The sequence below is a fragment of the Simochromis diagramma genome, unplaced genomic scaffold, assembly GCF_900408965.1.
Source record: "Simochromis diagramma unplaced genomic scaffold, fSimDia1.1 OVJJ01000367.1, whole genome shotgun sequence".
Classification (NCBI taxonomy): Eukaryota; Metazoa; Chordata; class Actinopteri; order Cichliformes; family Cichlidae; genus Simochromis; species Simochromis diagramma.
In genome coordinates this window covers 1,361,400-1,372,152 of record NW_024387288.1, presented here as the reverse complement: position 1 = coordinate 1,372,152, position 10,753 = coordinate 1,361,400, and the positions used below count along the sequence as shown (strand labels likewise).

Genomic DNA, 10,753 nt, shown 5'->3' with positions numbered 1-10,753 from the left:
GACACTATAGCTGCAATTAGTGACCTTGATCAAAGTTATACACTGAACTCTTCTCCAGAATTACTGAAGCAGCGCCTTGATTTGCAAGCAGAATTTGAATCTATGTCAACCAAAGAGGCTGAGCACTTATTACTACGCAGTCGTGGCTCATATTACGAATATGGTGACAAGGCTAGTCGCTTGTGGCACATCCGTTACTATGTCAAGTCCTCCTCGCGTGTGATACCCAGTATTAAACACTCTTATAACAATATTACTTACAGATCCCTTGGAAATGAATTCTACCTTTAAAACATTTTACTCTGTGTTGACAGGTCCGAATTTCCCACGGATAAGCTAAAATGAATGCATTTCTTCCTAATCTTTCAAACCCTGTTATTGGTGCTAATGATGCGGGGCAATTGGACTCCCCATTAGCTGTTGAAGAAGTATTAAAAGCTATTACAGCTATGCAGTCTAATAAAGCCCCGGGCCCGGATGGGTTTCCAATTGAATTTTATAAAACATTTATTGGTAAATTGGCACCGTTGCTTTTGTCTGTGTTTAACGAATCCTTGGAAACGGGTTCATTACCACCTACTTTCACACAAGCAACCATAGCGCTCCTTCTCAAAAATGACAAGGACCCAACCTCCTGTGGCTCCTACAGGCCATTATCTCTGCTTAATGCCGATGCAAAGCTATTGGCTCAAGTAATTGCGTCTTGCCTTGAGGATGTGCTTCCTCGAATTATGTCTGAAGAGCAGAATGGCTTTATAAAGGGACGGCAATTGTTTTTTAATACCCGTACACTCTTTAATGTTATTTACTCAAAGTGTCTATCTGAACTTCCTGAACTTGTGATTTCTTTAGATGCTGAAAAGGCTTTCGATGGGTGGAGTGGGAGTACTTTTTTGCAGTTTTAGAGAAATTTGGTTTTGGCGATAAATTTATTTCCTGGATTCGGCTTCTTTATTCGTCCCCTAAAGCCAGTGTTCATACTAATGATGTTTACTCTGATTATTTTGCGCTGGGTCGTGGTTGTCGTCAAGGTTGCCCTTTGTCACCCTTACTCTTTGCCATTGCCATCGAGCCTCTGTCTATTACATTGAGATCTTCTTCTGTATTCAGGGGAATCATCCGTAATGGAATTACACATAAAGTATCATTGTATGCGGATGACTTGTTATTATATATGACTGACCCTGCGTGCTCCATCCCTGCTGTTTTAAGTATTCTGGAGAACTTCAGTTTGTTTTCAGGTTATAGATTAAATTTGGGGAAAAGTGAGTGTTTTCCTGTTAATACGGCAGCACGTCAACTTCAACAGTCCGATCTACCCTTTCGTCTCAGTCCATCTGGGTTTAAGTACTTAGGGATTAACGTGACTCGCTCTCTAGCTGGCCTTAAATCAGCAAATTTGTCTCCTCTTATATCAAGGATCACATCTGATATTCAAAGATGGGGTAATCTCCCCCTTTCTTTAATCAGTAAGATTAATGTTGTTAAAATGAACATCTTACCAAAATTTTTATTTTTATTTCAGTCAATTCCCTTATTTTTGCCGAAACATTTTTTTTGTTTCACTGGACAAGATTATTGGTTCTTTCATTTGGGGAGGGAAGCCACCTAGGGTCTCTAAAACTTTGCTGCAGCGATGCAGATTTAGTGGAGGACTTGCATTACCTAATTTTTTAGCCTACTACTGGGCCGCTCACATCCATAAACTTTGCTACTGGCTAAAATCTTCTGGTTCCTCGTGGTGTAAATTGGAGCTATCATCATGTAAGGGCTCTTCTTTACCGGCTTTGCTCTATTCCTCTTTACCCGTAAGACCCTCTCTGTACACTGATAATCAGGTGGTTCTTAACACACTCAAAATCTGGTTTCAGTTTAGACGTCACTTTAATTTTGTAATGCCGTCTTCCTCGGGTCCTCTAAGTGACAACCATTTGTTTCCCCCTTCACTTTTGGACTCGACATTCTCAGTGTGGTGTGACAAGGGTATAAAACAGTTCAAACATTTATATGTGGATGGTGTTTTCGATAGTTTTCCCAACTTGTCTTCTCGTTATAATCTCCCTATTACCCATTTGTTTCGCTATTTTCAAATTCGAAATTTTGTTGCCAAGTGTTTCCCAAATTTCCCCTCTTTACCTCCAGTGGGAAACTACGTTATCATTTGTTCCTCATCACAGAGGAACCATTTCAAAACTCTATGATGCTATTCTGTCTTTTAGTAACCACTCTAATGTTAAGCTTAAGTGTACATGGGAAGGAGAACTAGGAATTCGAATACATGAGGAGTCTTGGGAACAGGCTATAGCGAGGGTACGATCTTCCACCTCCTGTGCTCGTCTTGGACTTATTCAATTTAAGGTCATACACAGGGTGCATTTTTCTAAATCTAGACTTTCTGAATTGTATCCAGAAGTGGAAAACAAATGTGATAAATGCCACGGTTCTCCTTGTCACCTTAGCCACATGTTTTTTCTGTGTCCTGAGCTACAAGGTTTCTGGACAGGGTATTTTGCTATTATGTCAACTGTTCTTGGGGTAACTCTTCATCCTTGTCCTCTGATTGCTCTATTTGGGATTCCTGTTCACTCACTTACACTTGATTCCACACAAAAGGATATTATAGCCTTCACATCCCTATTAGCGAGACGTCTAATATTGTTGCATTGGAAGTCTGTTAAGTATCCTACTATTTCCTGGTGGCTTAAAGATGTCATGTTTTTTTTAAAACTTGAAAAAATTAAATATATGTTGAGAGGTTGCACAGCCAAATTTTTTCACAAGTGGCAACCCTTTATCTCTTATTTTGCTAGTCTAGAGGTATTGCCTGTTTAAAACTACTTCTGTTACTGTTATATTCCTCTAATATGTTTGATGGTTGTGTTGATCTGTGTGGGACTGGGGGGGGGGCTTGTTTTTTTTTTTTTTTCCATATATATACATATATGTTTATTTACTTAGGAAAATGAAGAAAAGTTGATTGTATTTCAGTAACTGCAAGTACTGTTGTTTTCTTTTTTCAATAAAAATATTTTCAATAAAATATATATCGTGCTGCTTTTACACACGCACTCACATAATGCTCAGCGATTCTCTGCGCGATCAACCTCTCACATGTTTAAGCTTGCTGCGGGAGATTTCACTTGTCATGTTTGCATAGTAAGCTAACGATTAATAAGACGATGTCAGAGGAATTGGTGCGCAAATTATCATCACTCACCAATCAGTGCTGTCGCTCTCTATACACAGTTCACGCGATTGCAAAGTGAAAGCAAAAAACAAGCGCAAATTCAAACGCGATTTCAATATGTCACATATTGACAGTGGCTCACCGATGCCAATGACATAATTACCCAGCTACATTTCCGAAGGAATGCAAAAGCATTGACATATATTTTTCCTTCCTACGATAGCCCGACGGGCAGGGCAGAGAGAGATTTTGGTAGCCCGACTGGAAAAAATTTTGCGAGCCCTGTATCTGATTGAGGAATCACTCATCTTTGGAAAAGAGAGTTTATTACAGAGAAATGGCTCTTTCCAAAATAAAATCTATACTATACGCTTCTTCTGGGCTATATTCTCAGCAGCATATTAAACATATCAGGTCCCCATAAGGAGAATCCTGTGCTAACGGCTGTCTAAATGACTCTGGTAAAGTTTGTAGCATGCGTGTTTGTTGTTTTTGTCTGCTTCCACTTGTCTTTGCACTAGGATGCTGTCAGTGTAAATGTGCAGTCATATTCGTTGTGTTCCCACTAGTGCTGTCAGCGTAAATCTTGTTGAAATGACGTTAACGCCACAACACGGCAAATCTCCGTTAACGAGCTACCGCGGATCGCCCCGTGCATGGGGCTGGACGGCCAACACGTTAACGAGCTAACTGCGCTAACGCACTAGCTCCCACCCATGTAATTGAGCATTGCGTGGCACATCCAACATACTGTTTTACTTTAGTCCATGACGTGCTTACCTTCAGGGTCATACGTCACATGAAGACCAAAATAGTTCCAAAGGCCAGATCTGAATGAGGGTGGGGGAGGTTCAATTTGCCATGTTGCAAGGAGAGCTTAACTTCTGTCTCGCTAGCTTGCCCTGCGCTCAGTGAATCTGCACTCGACTGCTCCGCCTAGGCTGCACTGTCGAGTGCAGATTCACTGAGCGCTCAACACAGACAGCATCGTCAGAAGGAAAGTTGATAAAATAAATTAAAAATTTTGTATTGTTCGATACATATGCGTACCGAACTGAAAGCACTGTATCGAACGGTTCAATATCGATACGAGTATCGTTGCACCCCTAATAAACAGGTTTGTAATCAAACATCACATCATCAGGAGGCATCATGAAACAAAGTTACTGCTGGAGGCTGAACTCAATTTGGTGGCAATGTTCAAAAATATCACTCAGATCATTTCAAAGCTTTTACTTCTTCTTCACTTCTGTAAAAGAAAATCAGAACCCAGAAGTTCACTTCCTGCTGACTGAACTCTTTCAAAATAAAGCTGAAAGCTCTGAATGTGACACCGCTGCTCCACCACAGTTTTTAGAGGAGGTCAAAGGTCAGTTCAAAGTGATGGATCCCAAACTTCCAGTACATCCAGTGAAGGACATAATCAGCTCTGTGATGAAGGCTTTTACTGTGGAGTTTGTAGGCTGATCACTCTGTGTTTAATAAGACAGGAACAGCAAAGCAAACTTGAACTGAACTCAAACACAAGTTTCTCCACTTTGACTTTTCTCTGTGACCATCAGAGCTTCTGCACAGTGTCATCAAATCTGCATGTTTGTCACTGACAGTCGATGATTTTAGTGATAAAGAAATGTGTTCACAGAGGGAGGAAGAGGAGCGGTGTCTGTGAGGAGGAGCAGCTGTCCTGCTGTGCTTTGTGTCAGGACGTCCTGAAGGATCCAGTCTCTACCAGCTGTGGACACTGGTTCTGCAGACAGTGCATCTCCTCATACTGGGACCAGTCTGCTTCATCAGGAGACTCGTCCTGTCCCCAGTGTGGAGAAAGATCCAGAAGCAGAGCTGGACTGCAGACAGCCAGTCAGAGCAGCTGTGTACAAAGTAAGACTGAACATCTGTCTGCTGATGGACTCATTTCTGAAAACTGGACTTCTTGTTGTTGTTCAGACATTGAAGAGTTTTCTTTCTGTTTTTCTTTCTTTCAGCAGATGTTGGTCTGCAGGAGGTTTTAGATGAACATAAGATCAGTCTGAGGAGGAGATGTAAACGTGTGACTGAAGGAAGTGATGAAACAGGAAGTAGAACCCTCCTCAACACCATCTACACTGAGCTCTACATCACAGAGGGACAGAGTGAAGAGGTTCATACCCAACATGAGGTGAGGCAGCTGGAGACAACTTCAAAAAAGACTTTTGATGACACTCCAATCAGGTGCCAGGACATCTTTAAAGCCTTACCTGACCAACAGAGACCCATCAGAGTGGTTCTGACCAACGGCGTGGCTGGTGTTGGAAAAACCTTCTCAGTGCAGAAGTTCACTCTGGACTGGGCAGAGGGCTTGGAGAACCAACATGTCAGTGTGGTGGTTCTGCTTTCATTCAGGGAGCTGAACCTGATCAGAGATGAGCAGTACAGTCTTCTGGAGCTGCTCCATGTTTTCCATCCAACATTACAGAAGGTCTCAGCAGAGAAGCTGGCTGTCTCTCAGCTTCTGTTCATCTTTGACGGCCTGGATGAAAGCAGACTTTCATTGGATTTCACCAACAGGAAGCTGCTGTCTGATGTCACACAGAAGTCATCAGTCAGCCAGCTGCTGACAAACCTCATCCAGGGGAATCTGCTTCCCTCGGCTCTCGTCTGGATAACTTCACGACCTGCAGCAGCCAATCAGATCCCTCCTACATGTGTTGACAGGCTAACAGAAGTACGAGGCTTCACTGACGCCCAGAAGGAGGAGTACTTCAGGAGGAGATTCAGTGATGAAGAGCTGTCCAGCAGAATCATCTTCCACATGAAGACATCCAGGAGCCTCCACATCATGTGTAGAATCCCAGTCTTCTGCTGGATCACTGCTACAGTTCTGGAGCACATGTTGACTACAGAGCAGAGAGGAGAGCTGCCCAAGACCCTGACTGACATGTACTCACACTTCCTGCTGGTTCAGACAAAGAGGAAGAAGAACAAGTACCATGAGGGACATGAGACGAGTCCACAGGAGCTGACGGAGGCTGACAGGGAAGTTCTTCTGAAGCTGGGGAGGCTGGCGTTTGAACATCTGGAGAAAGGAAACATCATGTTCTACCAAGAAGACCTGGAGCAGTGTGGTCTGGATGTGACAGAGGCCTCGGTGTACTCAGGAGTTTGTACAGAGATCTTCAAAAGAGAGTGTGTGATCTTCCAGAAACCAGTCTACTGCTTTGTTCATCTGAGCATTCAGGAGTTTCTGGCTGCTGTCTACATGTTCCACTGTTTCACCAGCAGGAAGACAGAGGTGCTGAGGGATTTTCTGGATATCTGGAATGACATCACATCGCTTCATGAGTTTCTGTCAAAAAGTATGTTGAGATCCCTCCAGAGTAAAAATGGCCACCTGGACCTGTTTGTCCGCTTCCTTCATGGCCTCTGTCTGGAGTCCAACCAGAGACTCTTAGGAGGTCTGCTGGGTCCGAAACAGATCAGTCCAGAATCCATCCAGAGAGTCATTAAGAGTCTGAAGAAGATGAACAGTGAAGATTATGATGATGATAAAATCTCTCCTGACAGAAGCATCAACATCTTCCACTGTCTGATGGAGATGAACGACCTCTCAGTACATCAGGAGATCCAAGAGTTCCTGAAGTCAGGGAACAGATCAGAGAGACTCTCTGAGATCCAGTGCTCAGCTCTGGCCTTCATGCTGCAGATGTCAGAGGAGGTTCTGGATGAGTTGGACCTGCAGAAGTACAACACATCAGCAGAGGGACGACTGAGACTGATTCCAACTGTGAGGAACTGCAGAAAGGCTCGGTGAGTCCAGATGTGCTCATTAACATTAGTGTAGATCAGTAGTTTAGTTCTTCAGAGAGACACAGTGCTAAACGACTCTCATTAGTTTGTTTCTCAAATGAAATTATATTTTCTGTTGATCACTTAGCATGATCCTGCATTGGTCATCGTACGCTGTGTGTTGTAGACTCACATCTACATGTAGTACCTGTGTTGTGTCATTAGGGGGCGGTGTTTTAAATCTGCTGCTGCTGTTGGTCATTCAGACGCTCCTGTTAGACAGAAATAAGAGTCTATGAAGAGCTTCTTTGTAGTGAAGTCTGATGTTAAACCTTGGAAGCAATTTTGCTGGCAAACATTTTGGGTCTGCCTGGACTTGTATGACAACCATAGCAGCGTTTGAAATAGGGCAAAACGACCATTTTCCTAATCGATGAATTTTTCAGTCCGAAGCAGAAGCTGCTCCTGGATGCCGTCGTTTGAGGCGCTGGTGCATAGCCGTCGTGCTTTTATGATAGGCCATTTCCACCTTACAAAGCCGGGAAACGCCTGCATCACTTCCTTTTCTGCTCAAATATCCCCGTACTGTAGAACTGCGTGTTCGGGTGGAGTGATTTAAGTTGGCTGCGGCTGCCTCACTCATGTTGCCGCTACTCGCTGCCGCCGTGCCTGTTTTGAAAGTGATGACGCATCGACGCACATTTTTTTTTAGGTCAACGTACTTCACATGTCGACGTAATCGATGACGTCGACGCGTCGTCCCAGCCCTAGTTTGAAAATCCTCAGAGCAGCAGTCAGATCATTTTAGATGATCAGATAAAGATTTTGCAAACACTTGAATGTGTTTTATGCTCGTTTCAGTTCTTCTGATTTTAGCAAGGATATTTTGGAACAGAAACTGAGAGACACTCAGCACTTTGTCATTGAACTCAGCGATGTCCAAAAGGCCTTTCATGCAGTTAGTGTGAACAAGAGCCAGGGTCCTGATAACATTAGTGCAGCATGTGCTCTCTCTTTGGGAAGAAGCTGTCGTGGTTCCTGTCCCTGAATCTAGTCATCCAAAACTTCTAAACGACTTCAGGCCTGTTGCCCTCACCTCAGAAAGTCTTTGAAAAACTCATCAGAAATGTGGTTATGAAAGAGACTGAACATCAGCTGGATCCAATGCAGTTTGCATACAGGCCCAATAGAGGAGTGGAGGACGCATTTCGACTTTACTAAATCTGATTCTTACACATGTAGAGCAGGGGTCGGCAACCTGCGGCTCTTTAGTGTCCGCGTGGTTTGGGAAAATAAATTATTATTTTTAAGTATGTAGCTGAAGTGTATTTTATTTATGTTAGTTCTTTTTAAACTTGTAGTTCTAAATTGGAAGATTGTTGTGATTTTGAAATATAAAAATAAAATTATATTCTATTATTTTTTTCATCGCTCAAAATAAGCGTCACACTCGTGGAAGCCGGTGTACCCGCCGACACGCCGTGCATTTATCGAGACTTTCAGCCCCAGGTAGGCCAGTTATGGATCTTGGATCCACATTATGTCAGCAGCTGTTCTCCACCGTGAACTGTGTTAAAACAAACACGCTCACGCCTCACAGACGACAGCTTACAGTCCTCTAGAGATGAAAGTGACTTCGTACAGCCCCGACCTGCAGACGCTGTGCGCAGAGGTTCAGGAGCAGAAGTCCCGTTGTAAACATATCACGGCAGACCCGACGATGTTTGCATGAACACGCTTCTCAGCATCTCTTTGTTGACCACTTTACACACACGGTCGCTGTGCGCACACAGCCGGCTGTAGCTTTGCAGCTCACAGCCCGACACACACCAACACAACAGCACAGATGTTAAGCAGAATAGAGCTTTTTTTTTCCAATTACTTTTTAAAAGTCAGGTGGAGGCTCCAAAAGCACAAAGGAGATATAAGGCTGGCAGCTCACAACAGTTTTTGTTTGCTGGATCATTTTAGTTCAGCTTTCCTTTTGTTATATTTCTTTAAGAGTTCAAAATGTGTTAATTACATAAATAAAATGTAATTTTCTCTGTAGCACTTCATGGATTTCATAAGCATCACACGTTAGTTGTTCACACAAAGCATAAAGGTAAAAAACAACATATACAGTGTTATCTTCATTTTAGATGTCAGAAAGTATTTGCAGCTCCCAGAGTTTTCTTTTGCGTGGAAACCGGCTCCAAATGGCTCTTTGGGTCCTAAAGGTTGCTGACCCTGAGGTCGAGAGTGAAGGGACGTCTGCAGCCTTCGCTAGTGCACGAGGTCGTGTGTCGGCGGTACTGGTTTTGCGGTGCTGGTGGGTACACACCACTAGTCCCATATTTGAAGGCAAAAGACTGCTTAGAAACCAGTGTCCGACCTCACGGGGAGAACTGGCGGGGCTGATAGTAGAGTCTTTCAACGACCAGCGTCCCACACAGACCTAGATGGGGTTATGTCGGACCCAGGTCGTCCCGCCACAGGTTTCCTCAAAGGGTGCGTTTGCTCCCCTTACATTCATTCGTCTACCTCCACATGTGTCCGCGCCTGAAAAACCGGGCCATCTTAACTCTGCGCGACTTGTCTGTCAGCTCACTGCCGGGGTGTTTTGAACCTACCCACGGTCCGTCCCTGCCGGACTTGTTCCCGCGTGGGGGCGGGCCCTTCCCTCTCCTTTTCCCTGTGTCCTGCCTCGCCCTGCGGTCGCCTCAGAAGTCCCCCAGCACTCCCTTTGTCCCGTGCGCTGGCCCCTGTTCCGGGCCACTGCGGGGCCCCGCCGTTCCACTCGGTATGGCCGCATTACACATCGGCCCCGAGCGCCGTCGCTCTCATCCCCTCCAGGATAAGTTCTTTAAGCCTGGCATTAATCTTTTTATTAGCACGGACAGAGTAAGAAATAATTTGACCTCTCAGGTAGCATTTAAGAGTCTCCCATAGCAGAGAATATGAAACAGAATCATCCTGATTGAAGGACAAGAACTCCTCAATAGAGCTTGAAATAAATTCACAAAATTCTTTATCCGCCAGAAGGAGAGAGTTAAATCTCCAAAGTGGAGGACTATGTTTATGGGTAGAAAGCTGAACATCCAATAGCAGAGGAGAATGATCAGATATTACAATACCAGAATAGTCGGAAGAATTAACACATGAATTAAGAGTTCTGTCGATGAAAAAATAATCAATCCTGGAATAAGACTGGTGGACCTGAGAGAAAAACGAAAATTTTTTGACTGAAGGGTTGCGAAATCTCCATGGATCAACAAGATCATTCCGTTTCATAAAATCTGAGAATGTTTTAGACATAGATGATGGAATCAAATTACGAGGACTAGATCGATCCAAAATTGGATCAAAAACACAATTCAGATCACCACCAAGGATAAGCAAATGTGTATTCAGAAAGGGGATGTTACTCAGCAGTCTATTAGCGAATTCAGCATCATCAAAATTCGGGGCATATACATTTACCAACAAAACCTTTTTCTGCATTAGGGTACCAGCAACAATGATGTATCTACCATTCCTATCAGCGATAACATTGGTCGATGAGAATTGAACTTTCTTATTAATGAGAATGGCCACTCCTCTAGCTTTCGAATTAAAATTTGAGTGAAAGACCTGACCTACCCAAGGGCAATATAACCTATAATGATCCTTAATGCAAAGATGAGTCTCCTGTAAAAATGCTATGTCAGAATTTAGACGTTTCAAGTGAGTAAAAACCTTAGATCTCTTAACAGGGTTACCCATACCTCTGATATTCCAACTAATGAATCTAAGAGGCATACCTGACCCAGCAATGCTGGGGTC

General features: G+C 43.6%; 1 protein-coding gene across 1 annotated transcript; it reads left to right on the top strand.

The window, feature by feature from the left end:
- Positions 1–6,044: 6,044 nt before the first annotated feature.
- Positions 6,045–7,182, top strand: LOC120716360 (NLR family CARD domain-containing protein 3-like). The gene has a single exon (XM_040003893.1). The coding sequence runs from the start codon at positions 6,054–6,056 to the stop codon at positions 6,972–6,974; it is 921 nt and encodes a 306-aa protein (XP_039859827.1). The 5' UTR covers positions 6,045–6,053; the 3' UTR covers positions 6,975–7,182.
- Positions 7,183–10,753: the final 3,571 nt, after the last annotated feature.

Coding starts and splice junctions, on each gene's coding strand:
- LOC120716360 (XM_040003893.1), top strand. CDS start 6,054: ATGTTGACTACAGAGCAGAGAGGAGAGCTGCCCAAGACCCTGACTGAC.